Here is a 25,982-nt window from a genome sequence, read left to right on the forward strand (position 1 = left end):
GATGTAGATTAGTATGATGTTGTGATTTTTAATTTGTACTTCTCAATGATAATATTGATTATCATTTTATATACTTGTGTCTAATCATCTAGCTTTTATGAAGTGTCCCCTCATATTTTTCACTCATTTTTTTCTATCACTGGTTGGTTTTTCTTTTTATATTTTAGGGTTTCTTTATATATTCCATACACATATACCTTGTGAGATATATATTTTGTGAATGTTATCCCAATTTGTTGCTTGACTTTTGATTTTTTACTGTCGTCTTTTGGTGAACAGAAAAATAATTTTTATGAAGTTTATCCAGTTTTTGCTCTTATGTTTGTTTGTTTTGTTAATCTTCACCCAAGGATACTTTTCCATTGATTTTTAGATAGAGTAGAAGGGGGAGAGAAAGAGAAACATGGATATGAGAGACACACATTGACTGGTTGCCTCCCATGTGACCCTGACCAGGGCCAGGGACGAACCGCAACCAAAGTACCTGCCCTTGACCAGAATTGAACCCACAACTCATTGGTCTGCGGGCTGACACTCTCCCTCTGAGCCAAACCACCAGGGCTATGTTTTCCTTTCTAACATGGATTCCTTTTATTTCTTTTTCTTGCCTGATTGCATGGGTAGAACTTCTAATAACATGTTTCATAGATGTGGTGAGAGTGGACATCTTGTTTTATTTTTGATCTCAGGAGTAAAGAAAGCATTTAGATTTTCACTATGAAATATGATGTTAGCTGTGGGTTTTTCATGTATTCTTTTTTTCAGGTTGAAGAAGTTACTTTCTATTCCTGGTTGTTGGGTATTTTTATTATGAAAAGGTGTTGGGTTTGGTCAGATGTTTTTTATGCATCAATTGAAATGATCGTGTGGATTTTTCTCTTTATTTTTTCATTTTTATTTTTATTTATTTTTATAATCCTCACCTGAGATTTTCCCATTTATCTTCAGATAAAGTAAGGGGTGGGGGGGTGGGGGGAGAAAAACATCAATGCGAGAGTGACATATTGATTGGTTGCCTCCCACACTACCCCTAGCAGGGCTGGGGACTGAACCTCAACCGAGGTATGTGCCCTTGCCCAAAATTGAATCTGATGCTCTTTGGTCTGTGGGCTGACTAACCACTGAATCGAACTGGCCAGGGTTCTCTTTATTTTTTTAATGTGGTATATTATATTGATTGATACTCATATGTTAAATCACTCTTGCTTTCCTGGGATAAATCCCACTTGGTCATGGTGTATAACCCTTTTATTAAGCTGCATTTGGTTTGCTAGTATTTTGTTGAGAATAATGCATCTATGTTCCTAAGGCATAATTAACCTGTAGTTTTCTTTTCTGATAGTATCCTTGTTTAACTTTGGTATAAGGGTAATGCTGACTTCCTGGATTGAATTGGGAGGTGTTCCTTAATTTTTTGGAAGACTTTGAGTAGGATGGTATAAATATTTGGTAAAATTCACTAGTAAATCAAGCCATCTGGTCCTGGGCCGTTCATTGTGGAAAGTGGGTTTTTTTGTTTGTTTTTTATTACTAATTAAGTCTTGACTTGCTATGAGTCTTTCAGATTTTCTATTTTTTCTTGAGTCCAGTTTAGTTGTGTCTTTCTAGCAATTTGTTAATTTTATCTGTGTTACCTAATTTGGTATACAGTTGTTCATATTATTCCCTTAAAATCCTTTTTACATCTATAAGGTTGGATTAATGTTCCTCCTTTCATTCCTGAAATGAAAAGGTTGAGTCTTCTCTCTCTCTCTCTCTCTATTTTTCTTTTAGCTAGTCTAACTAAACGTTTGTCAAAATTTTGTTGATCTTTTCAAAGAACCAACTTTTTTAACTTCATTGATTTTTTTAATGTTATTTTCTTTTAAATTATTTGTTTTTGCTTTTATTTCTTTTCTTCTACTTGCTTTAGATGATTTAGTTTGTTTTTCTCTTTCTAGTTTCTTAAAGTAGGTTTTATTATTGATTTGAGTTTTGTATTTTGTATTTTTTAACATAAAGCCTTACAGCAATAAATTGCTCTGAGCACTGCTTTTGGGGCATCCCAAAAGTTTTGGTATGTTGTGCTTTTGTTTTCATTCATCTTGAAATACTTTATAATTCTCTTTGTAATTTCTTTTGTTGTTTAATTCTTGCATATTTGTTAATTTCTCAAATATCCTTTTTTGCAATTTCTAATTTTATTTCACTGTAGTTAGAGATACTGTATTTGTATGAAGCCATGGAAACAGTATACTTGTATGGTTTCAGTCCTTTTAAATTTATTAAGACTTGGGCCCAGCTGATGAGGCTCAGTGGAGTGAGCATTGTCCCATGGACTGAGAGGTCCGGTTTCATTTCTGGTCAGGGCATGTGCCTGGGTTTTGGGCTAGATCCCCAGTAGGGGCCGTGCAGGAGGCAGCTGATCAGTGTCTATCGCTCACACCGATGTTTCTATCTCTCTCCCCCTCTCCCTTCTTCTCTCTCTAAAAAATCAATAAAAATATATTTAAAATAAATAAATGTATTAAGACTTGGTTTGTGTCCCCACATGGAGTCTCTCCTGGAGAATGTAAAGAAAGCATTTAGATTTTCACTATGAAATATGATGTGTAAGTTGAGAATATCTATTCTGTTGTTGTTCAGTGAATTGTTCTATGTATTTCTCTTAGGTCTATTTTTATTTTTTTTTCTATCCTCACCCGAGGATATTTTTCCATTTTTTTGTACAGATAGAGAGGGAGGGAGAGAGAGTGAGAAACATCGACGTGAAGGGACACATCGAGTGGCTGCCACCTGCACGACCAACCAGGGCCGGGGACAAACTGCAACCGAAGTACGTGCCCTTAGCGGGAACCGAACCCGGGTCTCTCCGGACCGCAGGCCGACGCTCTAACCGCTGAGCCAAACTGGCCAGGGCTCTCTTAGGTCTAGAGAATTGTTCAGGTGTTTTGTTTCCTTGTTGATCTTTTGTCTATTGTTGAATTGCCATTTTTTCACTTTTGTTTGACAGGTTTTTTTTTTTTTAATCCTTACCCGAGGATATTTTTCCATTTATCTTCAGATAGAGTGGGAGGGAGGGAGAGAGAGAGAGAAACATTGACGTGAGAGGGACACATTGAATGGTTGCCTTCTACATGACCCTCACCAGGGACCGGGGCTGAAGACGGAACTACAACTGAGGTACATGCCCTTGACTAGAACCGAACCCGAGTCTTTGGTCTGCGAGGCCGACGCTCTAACCACTGTGCAAAATCAACCAGGGCTAGTTTGACAGTTTTAATTTCTTATATTTTGGGACTCTATCGTTGGGTGCGTGTATGTTTATAGTTTTCCCTCTATGTGCTACTTATTACATTCCCCAAATTTTGATGTGCTCTATTTTTGTTATTTTTTGGTTGAAAATATTTTGCATTTGTCATGATTTCTTTTTTTGACTCATGATTTATTTATAAATATATATTTTAATTTCCAAGTGTTTGATACTTTTATTAATTTATTTATTTTTTAATTTTCACCTCAGGATATTTTTTCATTTTTATTTTTTCAGACAGTGGCGGGGGGGGGCGGTGAGGGACATTGATATGAGAGGGACACATTGATTGGCTGCCTCCCGCATGACCCTGACCAGGGTCAGGGACTAAACCACAACCAAGGTACGTGCCCTTGACCGGAATCGAACCCGTGACTCTTTGGTCCGCAAGCTGACGTTCTAACCACTGAGTCACACTGGCCAGGGCTGTTTGGTACTGTTAAATATTTTTTTGTTTTGTTTTTTATTTAATATGTGGTCAGAGAACATACTTGGTAAGATTTCAGTCTTAGAACTTACCATGACTTGTTTTGTGCCTCACCACATGGTCTAGCTTGGTAAGCATTCCATGTGAAATTGAAAAGTAGTTTTCTTCATCTGTGTGTGAGCAGTCAGTTTTGAAAGTTCAGGAGAGCTTGACTGCTCTAGCCCTTTCAGACCTAAAAGTACACCTTTTACAGCTCACCATTGGAATGGTCAAAACCCTCTACATTTCACCTTCCTTCTTTAAATGTTCTTGTCTTGCTTTCCAGAGAATACCCACTCGTTATTTTTCAATTCAGAGGACTTTTTCTCCTAAGCTTTTCTAGAACCTTCACTCTTTCCATGTAGAATGATATAGCATTTTATTTTTATTTATTTTAAAATATATTTTTATTGACTTTTTAGATAGAGAGGAAGGGAGAGGGGGAGAGAGATAGAAACATCAATGACAAAGAAACATTGATTGGCTGCCTCCTGCACACCCCACACTGGGGTTCAAGCTCACAACCCGGGCCTGTGCCTGACTGGGAATTGAACCAGGGCCTCCTCAATCCACTGAGTTATACCTGCTGGGCTAGCATTTTAAATATATACTGTCATATGTATATATACTTACCTACTAGACGTTTTTATTCTCATGGGCAGAGATTTTCGTTTTCATCCTTTTGTTACCATTCTGGTAGCAATTGACCAATAAGTATTTTTCATGAACTGATCTCATAAAACTAGACTTACATCTTTAGTCTTTTAATTCTACTTTACATCAATATATTATTTCATAAAATTTTTTAATTTCCAGAATCACTTTATGATTCTGGTTTTAAGATACTTTTACTTTTAGGTATCTTTGAAAAGACTTTTAAAAAATATTTACAGAAATTTATTTAAAATAACCCTTTTTTTTAATCCCCCTATGTGTTTCCTATATGGGAATTTTCCTTTTTTAAGGAGTGCTGAGTTGAAGACCAAAGGAATTAAGACAAACTTATACACTGTAAATAGGGTTAAGTAAATAATACATGCCTTGAATGATAACTCCCTTTAGAAGTTAACATTGACTTGTTAGGAGACAAGGCAGTATTTATTTCATTGAGGGTAGCAACTTAAAACTGAGCACCATTTGGCCCTGGCCGGGTGGCTTAGTTGGAGTGTTGTTCTGTACACCAAAAGGTTTTTAGGTTCGATTCCTGGTCAGGACATATATCTGTGTTTCAGGTTCCATCCCTGGTCAGGGTGTGTACTCTGGCAAGGGATAACTCTCTCTCCCTATCTTGTTTACTATTGACGAAGTAATTTCTTAGCCCAGTGCCTTGAATGGGGTAAGTGCTCAGTACATTATTTGTTGAGTGGATGAATGAATGGTTAAATGAATGATAGTGTTGGCGTGAGTGGAGGCAGCATAGTCCATGCATACTCTGGTGTTCAGTCATAGTATATAATATTTCAGAAGTTGGGAACGTTACTTGGGATAATGTATACTATAAAGTTCAAAGCATAATGCCTTTCACATAAAATGTTAATTTCTTAATTCAGTCCTTTAGAGACCTGGACTTTTTCTAACCAAGAGGCTTTTATTATAAAAGCTGGGAAACCATGGGCTTGCTAGATTAATTTTTTAATAACCCATGTTATTTTTCTCTTATAGTTTTACATGTGGCACCCATAAAAGATGAGGCTGAGAACACGGAAAGCTTCTCAGCAATCAAATCAAATCCAAACACAACGCACTGCCAGAGCAAAGAGGAAATATTCAGAGGTTGATGATAGCCTACCTTCAGGAGGAGAAAAACCACCGAAGAATGAAACCGGCTTGTTGTCTTCAATTAAAAAATTTATTAAAGGAAGCACACCCAAGGTAGTGGTTTTACCTTGTACTTAAATCATTAAAATCAGAGTTTAGTTTGTTTTCTTTAAGCATGTAAAGATGAGAAATCTAATATTGCTGGAGCTCACTTTTAAGGGAATGTGGTGTTATTTTAAGAGTGTTAACATTCAAGAGATTTAATGGCTGTTTAAGAGAACATTATTTATTCTCCTTTACTGATCCACTTAGCCTTCTGGGGTTTTTTCAGCATAGTATTGTGGGAAGTAAAATACATTTTTCTTTTACTTGAGTTGCTTTACTTGAGTTTTTTCTTTTATTCGCTTTTTTTCCCCAAAGAAAAGGTACAGTATCTCGTTAATATTATTAATACATTGTCTACTTAGGGAGGTGATTTATCAATCTGAAATCTAACATTTGTACAGTGAAAACGTATTATTTCATTAAATAAACAACAAAGTTATTAAAGAATGGATGCTGACCAGGAGTCGGATGCTCCAGATTCATACTCTGGACCACCGTGAGTGGTCTGAGGAAAATCATTTACCACTCTGAGCCTCAGGAAGACAGTAAAATGGGACTAATACCAACTGTTTTGTGTGTCTCAGAGTTGTTTTCAGATCAAATGGCAAACAGATGGAAAAAAGTTTAAAAAATTTAAATGCATTCTATAAATGGATGGTGTTCTTGATGTTCATTGTATGTAGGTTGTATCACTATTTACTACTATTGTGTTTTCTTGGGATTATTATATATAAATTTTCATTATAATATAAGTTTATCACTTTGATAATTAGAAAAATAAATCATTGTTGCTACCTATTCATAGTAGTAGATTTTGTTGTCATGTAACTAAAAAAACCTAGTTACTGGGAACCATTGACCAAGATTTAGAAGTATTCTGTTTAGAGATTTAAAAAAAATTTTTTTTTTTTATCATCCTCACCGAGGACATTTTTCCATTTTTTTGTTCAGGTAGAGTGGGAGGGAGAGAGAGGAACAGAGAGAGAGAGAAACATCGATGTGAAAGGGACACATCGAGTGGTTGCCACCCGCACAACCAACCAGGGCCGGGGACAAACTGCAACCGAGGTACATGCCCTTAACGGGAACCGAACCTGGGTCTCTCTGGACCGCAGGTCGACGCTCTAACCGCTGAGCCAAACCAGCCAGGGCTAGAGATTTTCTTTATGTTTTGATGGTGTAATCTTATTTTGGTTTTCTAATGTAAGTAAATTTTTTGTTAATTTTAAATAGAATTTTAAAAAATCTTAGAGTCAGTTTCTATAAACTCAGAAATACAGTGATACCTCGGTTCTCGAACGCCTCGGTTTTCGACCAAATGGAGATTCGAGAAACTTTTGTCTCGGAATCCGAACAAATATTTGGAACTCGAACTTCCGAGATGAGCCGAGTTGAGCCGAATGGCGTTCATTCGGCCCAGCGCGCCTTGCTTGCGTCATCAGTGTGAGTGCAGAGAGTCACGCTTTGTGGAGTCACGCTTTCCTATTGGGTTTCATTGCTTCGGTTCTCGAACAATTCGCTTCTCGACCGTCCTCCTGGACCGAATTATGTTCGAGAACCGAGGTATCACTGTAATATAATATAACAAAGTTCAAATTCCTTCCAGAAATGTGATTTCTTTCTTTCTTTATCCTCACCTGAGGATATTTTTCCATTTTTTGTTCAGAGAGAGTGAGAGGGAAGGAGGGAAGGAGGGGGGGAAGGGGGGGAGAGAGAGAGAGAGAGAGAGAGAGAAACATCGATGTGAAAGGGACATGTGGAGTGGCTGCCACCCGTACGACCAACCAGGGCCGGGGACAAACTGCAACCGTAAGGGTGGGAACCAAACCCAGGTCTCTCTGAACCACAGGCCGACACTCTAACCAGTGAGCCAAACCTGCCAGCACCAGAAACATGACTTCTTGAATCTATAAATTCCTAATGGGTTACCATCACCTCTGTTAATGGGAATGTTACTATTTGTCAGTTCATTCTCTGAGTAACTCTAAATATTATAAAGTTTTTTATCTTGAGGAAAATATATATACCCTTTACTTTCTTATAGTTCTTTTTCTTTTGTACAAGTGCAAACCCCCAATCACTGTCTAGGCTAAATGTTTCTAGTTTTCATTATATGACAGTATATGATACAAATCACCATCTTGGTCACCCTTTTCCCTTGTTTATGAAAGATAACAACCAGAAGTGAGTCTTCTGACTTATGTTCACTTTTACTTCCTTTGAACTGGGAATTGTTCTATTAATGTGGCATTAGATTATATCATATATTATATCATCTCTCTCTTTTTCTCCTTTAGTGGTTAGATATTTTGCCCATGTTAACTAAAACAGTCAAGATTTTTCGATAGAATTTGCTGTCAAGTTTCTTTTTTCTTTTCCTTTTTTTTAAACCAAAATCTAGGATTTTTTATGGATGCTTAAATAGTATAGGGCCATGGAAAACCAGTTTGTAAACTAGTGTCTTATTTGTTAATTAATAATTTTGGACAAAGTTTTTCTTTTTTAAAAATTTTTTTTCTTTATTGATTTTTAGAGAGGAAGGAAGGAAGGGAGAGGGAGGGAGAGATAGAAACATCAATGAGAGAGAACATCAGTTGGCTGCCTCTTGCATGCCCCTCGCTGGGGATCAGGCCCACAGCCCGAGCATGTGCCCTGACCTGGAATTGAACCAGCGACTTTTTGGTGCATGTGTTGATGCTCAACCACTGAGCCACACCGGCTGGGCCAAAGTTTTTCTTACAAATTCATTTAATTGTACTGTCATTCATCCTAGATTTCTTTATTATAGTCTAAAAGATTATTGTGAAAATTAGTATTTAAATGCATTACTGAAATTAAGGTACACTGTTTTGTTTTTTTCTCCCAGTCTACTAACCCTATGTTAGAAATAAAAGGTTAACTTGTCATGTATCATTCCTAAAGCACTTATAGGAGCTTCTAATTGTTTTTCTTTTTCTTTTTAAACTTACCTTAATTGTTGAATGTATTACACATGTCCCTCCTTTTCCCCCACCTTGACTCCTTCCTCCCCACTCCTGCCCCTCTCCTGCCTTCCCCACACTATTATCTATGTCTATTGGTTATGCATATATGCATATAAGTTCTTTGGTTTCTCTCTTCTCATCCCACGTCCCCCCTTCCCTTTGAAGTTCATCACTCTAACAACCAGTTTGCACTTCTTAATCCCTTTATCTTTTTCAGCCAACCCCTCTCCCATCTGGAAACCAATAAAAAGTTCTGTGTGTCTATGAGTCTGTTTCTGTTCTGCTTGCTCATTTTGTTTGTAGATTCAATTGTTGATAGATACGTATTTATTGCCATTTTATTGTTCATACTTTTGTTCTCCTTCTTCAAGAAGACCCATCAACACTTCATATAATATTGGTTTGGTGGTGATGAACTCCTTTAGCTTTTTCTTGTCTGGGAAACTCTTTATAAGGTCATTGATTCTAAATGATAGCTTTGCAGGATAGACTAATCTTGGTTGTAGGTCCTTGCTTTTCATCATTTTAAATATTTCTTGCCATTCTCTTCCATCCTGCAAAGTTTCTTTTGAGAAATCTGTTGACCGTCTTCTGGGAGGTGCTCCTTTGTAGGTAACTAACTGCTTTTCTCTTGCTGCTTTTAAGATTCTCTCTTTGTCTTGAACCTTTTTGCATTTTGATGATAATGTGTCTTGTTGTGGACCTCTTTGGATTCATCTGTTCGGGATTCTCTGTGCTTCCTGGACTTGTATGTCTATTTCCTTTACCAAGTTAGGGAAGTTTTCTGTCATTTTTTTCAAATAGGTTTTCAATTTCTTACTCTTTTTCTTTTCCTTCTGGCACTCCCATGATGCAAATGTTGGTATGCTTGAAGTTGTCCCAGAGGCTCCTTATACTATCCTCATTTTTTTGGATTTCTTTTTTTCTTTTTGCTGTTCTGATTGGGTGTTTTATGCTTCCTTATATTTCAAATCAATTGGTTTGCTTCTTGGCTTTACCTATTCTACTATTGATTCCCTGTAAATTATTCTTTATTTTAGGTACATCCTTCATTTCTGACTGGTATTTTATTATACTCTTGAAGTTCTCACTAAGTTCCATGAAATACTAAGTTCATTGAGCATCCTTATAATCAGTGTTTTGAACTCTGTCATTTGTTAGATTGCTTACCTCCATTTCATTTTGTTCTTTTCCTGGAGTTTTGTTCTGTTCTTTCATTTGAGACATGTTTCTTTGTCTCCTCATTTTTGCTGCCTCCCTGTGTTTGTTTCTGTGTATTAGGTAGAGTTGCTATGTCTCCCAGGCTTCCTAGGGTGGCCTGTTGTAGTAGGTGTCTAGTAGGGTCCAGTGGCATTCTCCCTGGTCACCCGGCTGGGCCCTCAAGGTACACCCCTGGTATGGACTTTACACCCTTCTGTTGTAATTGAGTCTTGATTGCTGTTGGCATGTCATTGGGAGGGATTTACTCAGGCTGATCAGCTGCAAGGACTGGCTGTGTCCACAGACCACCGACCTCTGACGACCTTGGAGGATCAGCTGTGCAGGGGCCCACCACACAAAGCAAGATTTAGTTCAACAGGGCTCTGGTACCTGTCGAGTCTATTCCTTGAGTGTGTCACTTTTGGAGGTGGTTGGGTGGTGGTGCTTTGCAGTGTTCTGAAGCTGTCCCCTGGTTGTGCTGGCTCTGGGGCAAGGTCAGCCACTGCCTGTGTTCTACCGGGGCCACCAGGCATAAGCTACAAAGCGATCTGCAGATGGCTGCTGCTTGTGCTGGGCTTGGAGGTGCTCAAGAAAAGCCCAGTTGTGAACTAGGGCTGGCTACTTCTAATGCCAGGTCTGGGGCCACTAAGTGAGAGGTATGGGGCTCGCTGTGGCCAGATGCTGCTTGTTTGAGAGAATTTTGAAAAATCTGAAGCAGGAGTTGAAATAGGCCATTCCTGTGGTAAAGCCACTAGAAACAGCTTGGGTGGGCCTGAAAGTTGGTTAGGGCAAGGCCTCGGGGAATCACCAGTGTGAGCCAGGTTGCTGGAGTCCCAGTTACGGCACCTCTGCTGACCTTGTAGGAGAATGGCTCACCAAAGGAACAAGGTCCTCCACCTGCACGTCTGTCTGGGACAAAGGTGCCTCTCTAGCCCTCACCTCGATGCCAAACAACTCAGTTCTTATATGTCTTTGGTGCCTTTTAAGCTTCCTCTCTCACACTGGAGCCTGGAGGGTGTGAGTCTCAGTAAGTCTGTGCTCGGGCCCTTTGAGAGGAGCTGCCTGGGGCTCTAGCAGTCTCAGCCTTCCTCATACTCAATTCCTGCAGGTTCTTACAGCCAGAAGTTATGGGGACTTCTCTTCCTGGCACTGGAACCCTGAGTTGGGCGCTTGGTGTGGGAAAGGAACCCCTTGCTCTCCCCACCCCCCCCAGGCCTTTACAGCTTGAGGTATCCTCCTGATTTTTATCTGCCACATGTGGGTGTAGGACCAATCCGTCTGCCCTTCCTACCAATCTGGATTCCGGAGGAAGTGAGCACCGTGTTTAGCTACCGGGGCTTCTAATTGTTATTTCTTCCTTATGTACATTTCACTACACTGTCTTCTTGATAATACATTGTAAAATTTTACTGAGTATATAGTGCTAGCCTATGTTCAGTATCTTAAATGCAGTATTGTTGTTTTTCAAAATTTGGGTAGGGGTTGGCAGCTAATGTTTATTGGATATCTGTTAGGTACTTTATATCCAGTATCTCCTTTATCATTAAACCATCTTCTGTTATTTTATAGAAGAGAAAAACTGAGGCTTAATGAATTTAGGTAACTTGTGCAAGGTCAATAATAACAACAACAATGATAATATTAATAGCTTGCCCAGGCCCTGGCCGGTTTGGCTCAGCGGTTAGAGCGTCGGCCTGCGGTCCGGAGAGACCCGGGTTCGGTTCCCGCTAAGGGCACGTACCTTGGTTGCAGTTTGTCCCCAACCCTGGTTGGGTCGTGTGGGTGGCAACCACTCGATGTGTCGCTTTCACGTCGATGTTTCTCTCTCTCTCTCTCCCACTCACTCTATCTGAACAAAATATCGAAAAATGTCCTCGGGTGAGGATAAAAAAAAAATAGCTTGCCCAGGATAAAAACTAACAATAAAGAACAAATAAACAATTACTGAGCAGTTACTATCTGCTGTGCACTCTTCTCAGTGCTTTAAGTGTAATGACTTTTTTTAAACCCTACAGACCATATAAAGGTAGGTACTGTTTATCTCTATATTATAGCTGAGGAAACAGAGACACAGGGAGGTTAAATAACTTTACCTCCCTGTGCAGGGTTACTTAGCTTTAAGTGGCAACACTGGATTTGAAACCCAGGTTCTGGCTTCAGAGCCTACACTCTCAACCACTATAACCTACTGCCTCTCCAATAAATGACAGTGTTGAGATTTAAACCCAGGTACATTTGACTGTAATACCTGTGCTCTTTCTCGTATACTATTCTGTCCCTAAGTGGCTGGGTACTGTCTTTATAGCATTACCTATCTTGTGTAGGGATTAAAAATCATTCTTGAGCCCAGCTGGTGTGGCTCAGTTGGGTGAACATTGTCCCATTCACTAAGAGGTCACCAGTTAAATTTCTGGTCAGAGCACATTCCCTATTTGCAGGCTCGATCCCCAGTAGGGGGCATGCAGGAGGCAGCTGATCCATGTTTCTATCTCGCTCTCCGTTCCTCTATAAAATTAATAGAAACACACACACACACACACATTTTATCCTCACCCAAGGACATTTTTTCCATTTATCTTTAGATATCGCGGGAGGAAGAGAAAGGGGAAGAAAGAGAAACATCGATGTGAGAGACACATCAACTGGTTGCCACCCACACGGCCCCAATTGGGGCCGGGAACAAACTGCAACTGACATACGTGCCCTTAGTGGGAACCGAACTCGGAACTCTGGTCCACAGGCCGATGCTCTTAATAGCTGAGCCAAACTGGCCAGGGCGAGAAAAATAATTTTTAAAATGGTAAATTTAAAAAAAGTTGAGTCTTCCTGTGCCACTCACTTTGTCATTTATTTACAGTCTGTCAACTCAAAGCTTGAAGCTTATGCTTTTTATAGGAAGGTTTTTCTCCCATAGTATTTTTTTGCATATATTATTTGTCTCTGTATTTAGTCTTTCTGACTGGACGATAGGCTACTTCTCTTATTTCCACAAATGTTGTTTTCAAAACCAAGTTAGTTTGCAGCTCCCTATGTTACCACTTTATTTGGCACCTTTCCAATTATATGGCTATAATTGAACTTGTAGACAAGTTTTTTCCTTTTGAACTGGCTCTCTTCTAAGGTATTTGACATTGCTTTCATGCCTGTTTCATGAGTAGCTTTTTGAAACTTACTTTCCCTTATATCAGCCTACCTTTTTGCTATTCTTTTACTATTATTATTTCTAGGACCAATGACTACTGATGTTCTTGCCTTTTTCTATAACTTACTCATGTTTATATTGCTAAGTTTTCATGTGTTCTAGTCCTAAGTTTGCATAAATTAGCCACAAGAGCATTTAGGTAATCTAAACATACATTGTTCATTTATGAATATAAAGGGTGTGTTTTAGTTTGTTAGTGCTGCCATAACAAAATGCCACAAACTGAGTGGCTTAAATAATAGAAATTTATTTTCTCACAGTTCTGAAACCTAGAAGTCCCAAGATCCAGATGTGTCAGCAGGTTGGTTTCTTCTGAAGCCACTTCTCTTGATTTGCAGATGGCCACCTTCTTGCTTTGTCCTCACATGGTTGCTCTTTGCTCTGTGTGTCGTCTGTGTCTTAATCTCCTCTTCTGTAAGGACACCAGTCATATTTCAGTTGGGGTCAACCCCAATGACCCTATTTTAACTTAATTACCTTTTTGAAGGCTATGTCTCCAAATATGGTTACATTCTGATGTTCTGGGGGTTAGGGCTTCAACAAATGAATTTGGGAGACACCATTCAGCCCCTAATGTGTGTATGAAATCTGTGGTCTTTTTCAAATGCACATTTTATGATCCAAAGACTTACCACTCCTCATATTTCAGAATTATGAAATTGTCAGCAAGAGTACTCAGGAATGTGTTCACATGCAACCTTTCTGCTTTTATCATAAGATTTCTGATATATATTTGAAGTGAAGGCCTCATAATGAAAATATATTTGCTTTATACTTGGAGTTTCTCTACACCTTTCTAAGTAGGTGGTTTCTAGAGGTTTTTTTTTTATAACAAAAAGATCTTTTTGTGTCTTCTTACCTACATACTGTTATGCTGTCATAGCTAAGGGTCATGAATTTCCATATGCCTATAATTCTAATGAAATGGTATTTTTAGATCTCTTAATTATGACCCACTAAAATATACCTTATAATATAGCCATACATACAAAACACACTCATTACTGATATATTTGATGTGCTCTGATTTTTCTTTTATATTTTGTTGTTTCTTATTCTCCTTTGAAAGGTGATTCTAATACTTCAATATAATCCACTGGTAGGTTGCACTTTTTTGTTTGAAAAACATAATTAAATGAAAAATCTTTAACCTTTAAATTAGTAAGCTTCATAGTTTATTTGGGAGTTTTCTTACTATCAAAGTTAAATCCACTTGTTCATGTAAGCAAGTCTTTCTAGATGTGTTCTTTAGCAACTAGATTAATGAAGTAAGTTATTTATTATGGAATGAAAAAAATTAGAAACTCATACTGGCTGAAGTTAATGAAGGGAAAGGTCATTTGTTTTAATCCATTTATATTCATACTCTCTTTCTCTTCCCTCTGTTTACATACATATGTACATCCATACACACACACACACACACACACCCTTACATACATGCATTTATTCATATATTTTCTTGCTCTGGCTTTTGGACTTTGTGCACCTACCATCCAGATCTTAGTTTCTAAATACTATATTTTACTAAAGTAACTAGGGCTCCTTGAAGAATTGTCTTGTTCTAAGGCTTGGGTAGTAAGATATTATAACCTCTGGAATGAAATAATCCATGAGACCATAATAAATACATAAATGTGTTGATGAATGAGTGAATAAGAGACAAACAAAAGTTCTTTTCCCTCTTCTACCCTACCCCGCTGTAGATATCCAGTTTGTCAATATTTGTTAAACAAACTTTCCTTACTACATTAGATTAATTAATATCTTGCTTGAAAGTCAAAGGCTATATATGTTTTGGTCTTTTTCTGAATTGTATTCTGTTTTAATTGGTTTATGTATTTATCTTTATAGCATATTACTGTCTTTTTTAGTTCAGCTTTTATAGTGAGTCTTGAAATTAGATAGTATAAGTCCTCCAACTTTGTTCTTTTTTAAGTTTGTTTTTAGATTCTATATACTTACATGTAAATTTTAGAATTCGCTTATTTATTTCTCAAAACCTACTGGAGCCCTGCCCGGTTTGGATCAGCGGTTAAAGCGTCGGCCTGCGGTCCGGAGAGACCTGGGTTTAGTTCCCACTAAAGTCATGTACCTCGGTTATAGTTTGTCCCCGGCCCTGGTTGGGTCGTGAGGCTGGCAACCATTCGATGTGTCCCTTTCACGTCGATGTTTTTCTGTCCCTTTCCCCCCACTCTATCTGAACAAAAAATGGAAAAATGTCCTCAGGTGAGGATAAAAAAAAAAGCCTACTGGAATTATAATAGAAATTGTATTGAATATATAGGTTGTTTAGTGAGAGTGAACATCTTAACAATATTGAGTCTGCCAATTCATGATCGTGATACATCTCGTCATTAATACAGGTGTTTTTAATTTCTCCTAGTAATGTAAAAGGTCTTACACAATTTTCATTAGTTTTGTTCCTAGATATTTGATGTTTTATGCTCTTTTAAATGGTATACATTTAAATTTTTTGCTTTCTAATTGTTTGTCACTAATATACATAAATAAAATCTTTCTGAAATGAACCGGTACTATGTGAAATTGCTAAATTTATTTAATAGTTCTAGTCTTTTGTAAAGATTTCATAGGTCTTTATCATTCATAATTGTGTTATATTCCAGATAATGACAGTTTTATTTCTTTCTGATCTCTATGCCTTTTATTTATTTTTCTTCATTTCTTGTATTGTTAGGATCTAGTACAATGTTTAGTAGAAGTGGTAAGAACAAACACCATGTCTTATTGCTGCTCGTAGGGAAAAGGAGCTTTTTTTTTTTTAATTTTTAAAAATATTTTTCCCCTTTATTGATTTTTGAGAGAGAGAGGAAATGAGAGGGAGAGAGAGATAGAAACATCAATAAGAAAGAACATAGACTGGCTGCCTCCTGCCTGCCCCCCACTGGGGATCGAGCCCACAACCTGGGCATGTGTCCTGGCTGGAAATTGAACTGGTGACCTCTTGGTGCATGGGTTGATGCTCAACCACTGAGCCACACTGACCAGACAGAAAAGAGCTTTTTACCATTACGTATATTGTTAGCTAAATGGTTTTCATAGTTATCTTTTATTTGAGAAAGTTCCCTTCTATTTCTAGTTTGCTAAAAGTTTTTATCATGTTGAGTTTTGACAAAGACTTTCCTGCATCTATTGAGATGTTCTTCAGATTTTCTTTTTTTTATTCTTTTAATGTGGAATAGTACTTAAATTTTTTTGAATGGGAAACCAAACTTGCAAGTATTACTGGATTTGTTTGCTGGGTTTTTTTTTTTTTGGTTTTTTTTTTAAGGATTTTTGTGTCTGTAGTTGTCTTGGTTTATAATACTCTCAGATTTTGGATTAGGATTATGTCGGTGTCAGAAAACAAATTAAAAAATTCTCCCCTCTGCTCTTTTTCTGAAAGGATTTGTATTGGCTTAGTATTATTTCATTCTTAAATAATTAATGAATTCATTGGTGAATTCTGGAGTGGAATTTCTGGAATGGGACAGGAATTTTCTTTGCAGGATAACTTTTATTATTATAAGTTTGATTTCTTTAATATATATGGGGTTGTTTAGCTCTTCTATTTCTTGTTTTAGTTTTGGTCATAATGTATTTTACAAGGAATTTACCCATTCATCTAAGTTGTTGAATTATTTATTGTAAAGATTTTATAGTATTAATATATTAATGTGATAATGTCCGAAGGATCTATTAATGACCCTCTTTTCATTCCTGCTGCGGGTAATTTATATTTATCTTTGTTTAGATCTGTATTGCTAGAGCTTTATAAATTTCTTTATTTTTAATTGATTTTTAAGGGAGAGACAGAGAGAAACATTGATATTTGAGAGAAACATTGATTTGCTGCCTCCTGTACGACCCCTATCAGGGATTGAGTTTGCAACCCGGGCATGTGCCCTGACTGGGAATTGAACCAGGACCTCTCAGTCCATGGGTTGATGCTCAATCCACTTAACCACATTGGCTGAGCAAGCTTTATCAATTTCAGTGCTCTTTCAAAAAAAATAGCATCCGTCTTTGCTCATTTAATTGATTGCTGTGTTATTTTCTTTTCTCTGTTTAATTTACTTTTACTTTCCTAGCTTAGATCAGGGATCAGTTAACTTTTCCTGTAAATATTTCATAAGGAATACAGGGGTGGGCAAAAGTAGGTTTACAGTAGTTCTTATGAAAAGTAATATAATAAATAATACAAGAATAAACTGTGTTTTGTATACTTACAACTGACAACCTACTTTTGCCCACCCTGTTTTTTAGGCTTTGCACAATGTATTGCCTCTATTGCAGCTACAACTCAACTTCCATTGTAGAGGATACATAAATGAATGAGCGTGACTTTGGCCAGTGATATATGAATTTCATGTCATTTTCATTGTATCTTTGATTTGCCTCCACCCTCTGAAAATATTTAAAAATATAAAAACCATGCTTAGCTTGTTGGCCATATAAAACAGCATGTTGGACTTTGCTTTTGGATTGTAGTTTGCCACCTCCTTGCTTAGATCATTAATAATACACTTTTATTTTTTTCTAATGTATTTAAAGCTATAAATTTCAAAGTACTGCTATACCGCGTTTTTTGTTTACTTTTTTAATCCTCACCCGAGGACATTTTTTCATTTTTTGTTCAGGTAGAGTGGGGGAGAGAGAGGAAGAGAGAGACAGAGAAACATCGATGTGAAAGGAACACATCGAGTGGCTGCCCCCTGTACAACCAGCCAGGGCCGGGGACAAACTGCAACCGAGGTATGCGCCCTTAGCGGGAACTGAACCCAGGTCTCTGGATCACAGGCCGATGCTCTAACCGCTGAGCTAAACTGGCCAGGGCTATACCACGTATTTTTACTACCTTATTATCTTTGTGATTTATACTTTGACCTGTGGATTATTTAGAGATGTGTTGTTTCCCAGGCCAGTTTGCCTCAGCCATTAGAACTTCAGACTGAGGGATTCGATTACTGGTTAAGGGCACCTACCTCGGTTGCAGAATTGATCCCCAGCAGCCCTGGTCAGGATCGAGTGGGAGGCAGCCAATGGATGTGTCTCTCTCACATTGATATTTCTCTCTCTCTCCCTTCTGCTCTATCTGAAAATCAATGGAAAAATATCTTCGGGTGAAGATTAAAAAAAAAAAAGTGTTGTTTAACTTCTAGATATTTGGCCATTTCTTAAATATTTCTAATTGTTCATTTCTAATTTAATATCATTGTGATTAAAGAATATACTCTGTATGATTTCATTTTGAGGGATTTATTATGATACGTTTTAACATATAGTCAGTCTTGGTGAATGTCCTGTGTGTATTTGAAGAAATATTTGTATTTTGGAATTGTTCAGTGCAATGTTCTCTAAGTATCACTTAAATCAGGTTGGTTGATAATATTCCAGTATCTTATTTTTAAACTAGTTTTATCAGTTTCTAAGAGAGTGATATTAAAATCTACAACTATTCTGAATTTGTCTACTTTTTCAGTTCTGTGAATTTTGCTTTATTTATTTTGAAGCTCTGTTGTTAGGTCCATGCCCATATATTATTCTTGGGTGTAATTGTGTTATCACTGTGAGATGTCTCTCGTTATCGCTAGTAATATTTTGCCTTGAGATTTATTTTGCCTAATATCGATATAGCTACACAGCTTCTTTTTTCTTTTTATTTACTTATTTATGTATTCCTTTTTTTTTTTTAAACTTATCTTTATTGTTGCATTATTACAGGTCCTCTCTCCTCCCCGCTCCCACCATCCCCCCCCACCCCCACCCCCCGCCTTTCCCACACTCTTGTCTCTGTCCATTGGTTATGTGTACATGCATATAAGTTCTTTGGTTTATCTCTTCCCACCCACTCTCTCCCTTCCCTTTGAGGTTCATCAGTCTAACAACCAATTTGTACTTATTAATTCCTTCACTTTGTTCACCCATCCCCCCAGCTCCCTCCCATCTGGCAGCCAACAAAAAGTTCTCTGTATTTATGAGTCTGTTTCTGTTCTGCTTGCTCATTTTGTTTGTCGATTCAGTTTTGATAGATATGTATTTATTGCCGTTTTATTGTTCATATTTTTGTTCTCTTTCTTCTTCAAGAAGACCCATCAACATTTCATATAATATTGGTTTGGTGGTGATGAACTCCTTTAGCTTTTGTTTGTCTGCGTAACTCTTTATGTGGCCATCGATTGTAAATGATTGCTTTGCAGGATAGAGTAAAATTAGTTGTAGGTCGTTGCTTTTCTTTTGTTGTTGTTTGTTTTTATGCTCACCCGAGGAACTTTTGCATTCATCTTCAGATAGAGTGAGAGGGAGAGAAGGAGGAAGAGAGAGAGAAACATTGATGTGAGAGTGACACATTGACTGGCTGCCACCCACATGGTCCCAACCAGGGCAGGGGACAAACTGCAACCAAGGTACATGCCCTTAGCGGGAACTGAACCCAGGTCTCTCTGGACCATAGGCTCATGCTATAACTGCTGAGCCTAACCAGCCAGGGCTAGGTTGTTGCTTTTCATCACTGTGAATATGTCTTCCCACTCCTTTCTGGCCTGCAAAATTTCTTTTGAGAAATCAGCTGACATTTATATGGGAACTCCGTTGTAGGTAACTAACTGCTTTTCTCTTGCTGCTTTTAAGATTCTCTCTTTGTCTTTAACCTTTTGCATTTTGATGCTGATGTGTCTTGGTGTGGACCTCTTTGGGCTCATCTTGTTTGGGATTCTTTTGCTTCCTGGATTCGTATATTTGTTTCCTTCACCAAGTTAGGGAAGTTTTCTGTCATTATTGTTTCAAATAAGTTTTCAATTTCTTGCTCTCTCTCTTCTCCTTCTGGCACCCCCATGATGTGAATGTTGGCACGCTTGAAGTTGTCCCAGAGGCTCCTTACACTATCCTCATTTGTTTGGATTCTTTTTTCTTTTTGCTGTTCTGATTAGGTGTTTTTTGCTTCCTTATACTCCAAATTGATGGTTTGCTTCTTAGCTTCACCTACTCTTATTGATTCGCTGTCAATTGTTCTTTATTTCATTTAGTGCATTCTTCATTTCTGACTGGACCTTTTTTATGCTCTTGAGGTCTTCACTAAGTTCATTGAGCATCCTTACAAACCATTGTTTTGAACTCTGCATCTGTTAGATTGCTTATCTCCATTTTGTTTAGTTATTTTCCTGGAATTTTGTTCTGTTTTTGTCATTTGGGGCATGTTTCTTTGTCTCCTCATTTTGGCTGCCTCCTTTTGTTTGTTTCTATGTATTAGGTATAGTTACTACATCTCCTAGACTTGGTAGGGTGGCTTATTGTATGTAGTAGGTGTCCTGTAGGGTCCAGTAGCATAGCCTCCCTGATCACCCTAGTTGGGCACTGGAGATGTGGACCCTGTATGGACTGTACACCCTTCCCTTATAATTGAGTCTTGATTATCAGAGAATATTTTTGATGATTAATTGATGCTAATACCAGATAATTACAGTCAAAACAGAAAGTCCAGCCACATCTGTAAGCCAAAAGTACAGTTCTGCAGACCAGATATTAACTCATATTTTTTATGTGAAGTTAAATCTTTAATTCAACTAGTTACTTTATCCTTGGTAGGTGGACGTACCTGTTTCTTTCACTGACTTTTTATCCAGTAGGCTTCCAGCACTGTCTACTATGTTGTAAGATTTTGTAAGTCTCTTAGATATTATGTGCACTTTTTCAACTGATGCGGTACGGTAACTTTTTAAAATATGTCATTGGTATTTTTATTTTTAGTTTGAAAAGCTGTAATGATTTTTGACTTTTAAAGAACTCATCATGTATATATTTAAAATAATTAAGCCCTGGCCGGTTTTGCTCAGCGGTTAGAGCGTCGGCCTGCAGTCCAGAGAGACCCGGGTTTGGTTCCCACTAAGGGCACGTACCTCGATTGCAGTTTGTCCCTGGCCCTGGTTGGGTCATGCAGGTGGGAACCACTCCATGTGTCCCTTTCATGTTGATGTTTCTTTCTCTCTCCCTCCCTCCCACTCTATCTGAACAAAAAATGGAAAAAATGTCCTCGGGTGAGGATTAAAAATAAATAAAATAAAGTAGAATAAAATAAAATAATTAAGTTCCTGCCCAGCCAGTGTGGCTCAGTAGATTGAGCATCATTCCACGGACTGAGAGGTCCTGGTTCAATTTCTGGTAAGAGCACATGCTTGGGTTGTGGGCTCGATCCCCAGTAGGGAACATGCAGGAGTCAGCCAATCGATGTTTCCTCTCATGTCAATATTTCTATCTCTCCTCTCCCCTCTCTCTAAAAAATCAATTTAAAAAACCATGTAAAATAATTAAATTCCCTTTTTAAAAAGCTGAATGATCTGAAATGGCAGTGTAACTGAATTGGCACCATAATTCAATTTGCATATCTTGTATTACATGAGACACAACAAGACAACTTAAATTGGAAAAGAGGCTTATCATACTTTCATTTGTAATTTACAGTTTCATCGGAATAGTTTTTCCCCCTTTTGTGCATAGAAGAATTCTAATATATCCGTTTTTTCTTTTCATCAGTGCAGCAGTGGATTGAAATCACAATTTATCTAATCTCCCTTTTAAAATTTTTTAATGAATTGATTTGAGGGTAAGAGATAGAAAGAAACATTGATATGAGAGAGAAACATTGATTTGTTGCCTCATACGTGCCCCACCCAGGGATCAAACCCGCAACCTTTTGGTACATAGAATGACCCTCCAACCAACTGAGCTACACTGGCCAGGACTAATTTCCCTATTTAAATTCAATGACATACTTTTATTTATTTATTTATTTTTATCCTCACCGGAGGACATTTTTCCATTTTTTGTTCAGGTACAGTGGGAGGGGGAGAGAGGAACAGAGAGAGAGAGAGAGAAACATTGATGTGAAAGGAACACATCGAGTGGCTGCCACCCGCACAAACGACCAGGGCCGGGGACAGACTGCAACCGAGGTACACGCCCTTAGCGGGAACCGAATCCGGGTCTCTCAGGACCGCAGGCCGACGCTCTAACCGCTGAGCCAAACCGGCCAGGGCAATGACATACTTTTAATTATAAAGTTACAAATTATATTTAAAAATATTACTACATCCTAAAATAACCTTTAGATTTAAAATATTTTAAACCAAATTTAAAATTACAAAGCAAAACAAGAATAATACTCTTAGTGTGTTTCTACATGTATAGAAAAAAGTACACTTCTTATGTTTCCACATATATAGGAAAACTGAGACTTCAGAATAATAATTTGCTGGATTATATTGAGGCTATAGAGATTATAGAAGTTATAACTATTGAAGATAGCTAGTAAGAGCACAGTAGAAGTAATGAACACAAAGATCTCTTATATTTACTTACGTATTTGTCTTTTTTTTTTTTTTAATCCTCACCCGAGGACATTTGTCCATTTTTTGTACAGATAGAGTGGGAGGGAGAGAGAGGAAGAGAGAGAGAGAGAGAGAAACATCGATGTGAAGGGACACATCGAGTGGCTGCCACCCGCACGACCGACCAGGGCTGGGGACAAACTGCAACCGAAGTACGTGCCCCTAGCGGGAACCGAACCCGGGTCTCTCCGGACCGCAGGCCGACGCTCTAACCGCTGAGCCAAACCGGCCAGGGCTTACGTATTTGTCTTAATGATGTTCATTCCTTTCTGCAGATTTAGGATCCCATTTGGTATTATTTATTTTATGCCTAAAGAATTTCATTTTGTATTTTGAATTCTGTCAAGTTTTCTGACTCAGAATGTCTTTAAAGTGAGCACTAAACATTTTGTATATCTAAATCCCTTAACAAATGTTTTAAAAGTTTTTTTCTTTTTCTTTTTTCAATTACATTTGACATTCATTGTTATTTTATATTGGTTTAAACAGCATAATAGTTAGACATTTATATAATTTATGAAGTGATTCCTTGGATAAATCTAATATCCACTGGCACCATACATAGTTCTTAGAGTTTTATATGTATGTATTCTGAGCCTGTAGTCCTTACATACTATCTTTTAGTCCTCATTTATCTTCCTTATACAGGTTATACAGAGTGGGGCAAAAGTAGGTTGTTTGTATGGAAAATAATACAATAATAAACAATGCAAAAGTAAACTTTCACATACTCAAAATTGTAAACCTACTTTTGCCCCACCCTGTACATATGTTCGGTATGTTGTTTAAATGCTTATACTCAGTCCTCATGTTACTATCTGTAGTCATTTTTGTTGTCTGAAGCTAATTTTTCTGTCACAGAAAGTTCATGGAACAATATTCTGATTTCTTGCATGTTGCTAACGGTGCCTTTATGCTTGAAAATCTGTTTTGCTGCATATAAAATCTTTGGCTCACATTTTCTTTTGATTATTTTAAATGTTATTCCATTAATTTGTTTCTGGCATAAATAAAAACATTGCTGTCAAGGTTAATTTCCCTTTATAAATTGATTTTGCCTTGTTCTCTAAAAGATTTTTTTGTTTAACTTCTATTAAGTTTAGGAGATATATTGATATTTGTTTTTCTAGGTTGATAGTTTTAGTTTAAAAACTTTTACATTTTCAATATGTAATTTCAATTTTTGGGTTGGTTTGTTTTTTTTTTTTTTGAGAAAAAAATTTGTCCTTTTGCCATGCTTTTGCTTAGGTTTCCTTCTTCCAGGACTACTCTTTTCTGTCTGTTGGATCTTTTTGTCTTGCGATATTTGTCACATTTTGATGTCTGAGTTTTTTTTTTGTTTTTTTTTTTAACCTATATTATCTTCTCTTAAGGGCATAATCTATACTGTTTACTCACTTTATGTCCATTCTAGTTGTCTTTGTTTCTAAAATGTTTTTTTTTTTATTCTGATTATTTTGTTAGTATTGTTACTTTATTTCTGAGTTTTTCTCTCATGTGTGTCTCATATCATTTTCTTAATGTCGTTTTGAAATAGGTTATAATTTTGATCTGTTCTCTATGTGTGTTTTTCTGACATGTTTTCTTTTTTTATTAATTTATTTTGTTAGAAATATTTCTCCTTTTCCTAGATTTTTCTGAAATTTTAGAGGGTTTTGTGATTTAGGGTACCTTTTTAAATTGGTTTTGTTGTTTTTGTGTAGTGTTTAAAAATATAGTGATTTCTTTTTGAGTTTTTCTGTCACTGTATCCCTTGTCCCATGTGTATCTGTAATTTCTCTTTTCTTCTTATCTCTTGTGCCTTCCTTACTCAGTTTTGGTTCCATTCCCAGCAGTTTCCCCTCCTTGTGGAGCTCTATTCTAGAGGGAGCCAAAGCTGTTCAATTTCAAAAGTTCATAAAAGCTACACTACTCCTTTTCACTCTTAACCATGGACCCCTTTGCTATTGGATTTGGCAGCAACTTTCTCTTCCTTTTTATCTGTTGTCATCAAATTGGCCTGCCATGCTTTCCACTGAATATACCTGTCTCTTAACTATTTTGGGCGTCTCCTGTTCTCATATGTGTCATACACCTTGTTGCTTCCTTTGCTTTCTTCTGCACTGGTGTATATGGGCACTCAGGTTTGTGGCTGTGGTTTGTCTTCATCTATGAAGTTTGTTGAGATACCTTGTCTCCTGGTTTTGTTTTAAATCTGCCCTTGGGTTTTAGTTGCCTCTTTAATTCTCTGTATTTCCTTTGGGATTCAGATATTTAAGAACACCTTCCCAGATTTTCCCCTTCAAAGCCTGTCTTAGAGACAACTTTAAAAAATATAAATTCCAGAGACTACACTGTGGGGTTATTAAGTTTATTAAAATTACTTGTACAGTAAAGTGGAATTCTTGTTTTTCGTAGTTCCTCTTCTAAAAATTATACCATGTCTAAAAATGTGCCCAAAATATACAGTTGCATATATGACTAGGATTGGGTGACATATTCTTTCAGAATTAGACAAATTGTCTTTCAGAATAGGACCATCATCAGACATTTGAACACATTATTCTGAAGAATAGGATTTTATTATCAATGATTTCAGAAACTTGACCTTAATTTAATAGCTTCTGCTGCTTCTTCCTCTTGAGACGTGTAAGCTAAAGTATTTGAATGTGTTCTCAATTGACCATATTGTAGTCTGTTCTGCTACAATGTGTGGTACTTCCACAATATCAGTTAATGTATATAGTGTTGGTAAATAGGGGAAGATGTTAGTATAATGTGGGTGATGTATTATATATGTGGTTTTTTCCTAAACCAGACAGGGGATCCTGAATAATGGGAGTGGAATTTTATATTTCATCAGAAAGTGAAAAAAAAGCTGTTATAGAGACCAAAGCTCCCCCCACTGTTATACACAGACTTTTTATCCTCACCCGAGGACATTTTTTCATTTTTTGTTCAGGTAGAGTGGGAGGGAGAGAGAGGAACAGAGAGAGAGAGAGAGAAACATCAATGTGAAAGGGACACATCGAGTGGCTACCACCCGCACGACCAACCAGGGCCGGGGACAAACTGCAACCAAGGTACGTGCCCTTAGTGGGACCTGAACCCAGGTCTCTCTGGACCGCAGGCCAACACTCTAACCGCTAAGCCAAACCGGCCAGGGCCACAGACTTTTTTAATTTTTTTTTTTTTTAATTTTAGAGAGAGGAAATGAGAGGGAGAGAGACAGAAACATCGATGAGAGAGAATATCAGTTAGCTGCCTCCTGCATCTTGCCCTCCACTGGGGATCGGGCCCACAACCTGGGCATGTGCCCTGACCGGGAATCGAACCGGCAACCTCTTGGTGCATGGGTAGACACTCAACCACTGAACCACATCAGCCAGACTCACACACAGACTTTTAAATTAAAGGTGATAACCCAAAGTCATTGTGCCCTCCCAGAGAGTACAGCCTGGTCTAGCAGGGACTCTTCTCATATGGCAGTTTGTATTTCCTTTTGTGTCCCATCTTAGCAACCCTACTGGCTTAAACCTTCACTTATTAGCTCCCATAAGCCCTTGTTTTTACTTTTCTGTTTTTAACACTTATTATCAAACATTAAGGTAGC

General features: G+C 37.6%; 1 protein-coding gene across 6 annotated transcripts in view; it reads left to right on the plus strand.

Moving 5' to 3' along the window:
- CTDSPL2 (CTD small phosphatase like 2) overlaps positions 1-25,982 on the plus strand; it is a 92,883-nt gene that overhangs the window by 26,165 nt on the left and 40,736 nt on the right. For 4 of the 6 annotated variants that reach the window (XM_036260250.1, XM_036260261.1, XM_036260258.1 and 1 more), the window contains exon 2: positions 5,421-5,630. In XM_036260250.1, the coding sequence (XP_036116143.1) occupies positions 5,445-5,630 (186 nt within the window). In that variant the 5' untranslated portion in view covers positions 5,421-5,444. Of the gene's footprint in view, positions 1-3,036; positions 3,163-5,420; positions 5,631-13,267; positions 13,309-25,982 lie in introns of those variants that run through there. The other 2 variants (XM_036260260.1, XM_036260262.1) reach the window with 2 other exon arrangements.

This window comes from Molossus molossus, unplaced genomic scaffold (genome assembly GCF_014108415.1).
Source record: "Molossus molossus isolate mMolMol1 unplaced genomic scaffold, mMolMol1.p scaffold_m16_p_1, whole genome shotgun sequence".
Classification (NCBI taxonomy): domain Eukaryota; kingdom Metazoa; phylum Chordata; class Mammalia; order Chiroptera; family Molossidae; genus Molossus; species Molossus molossus.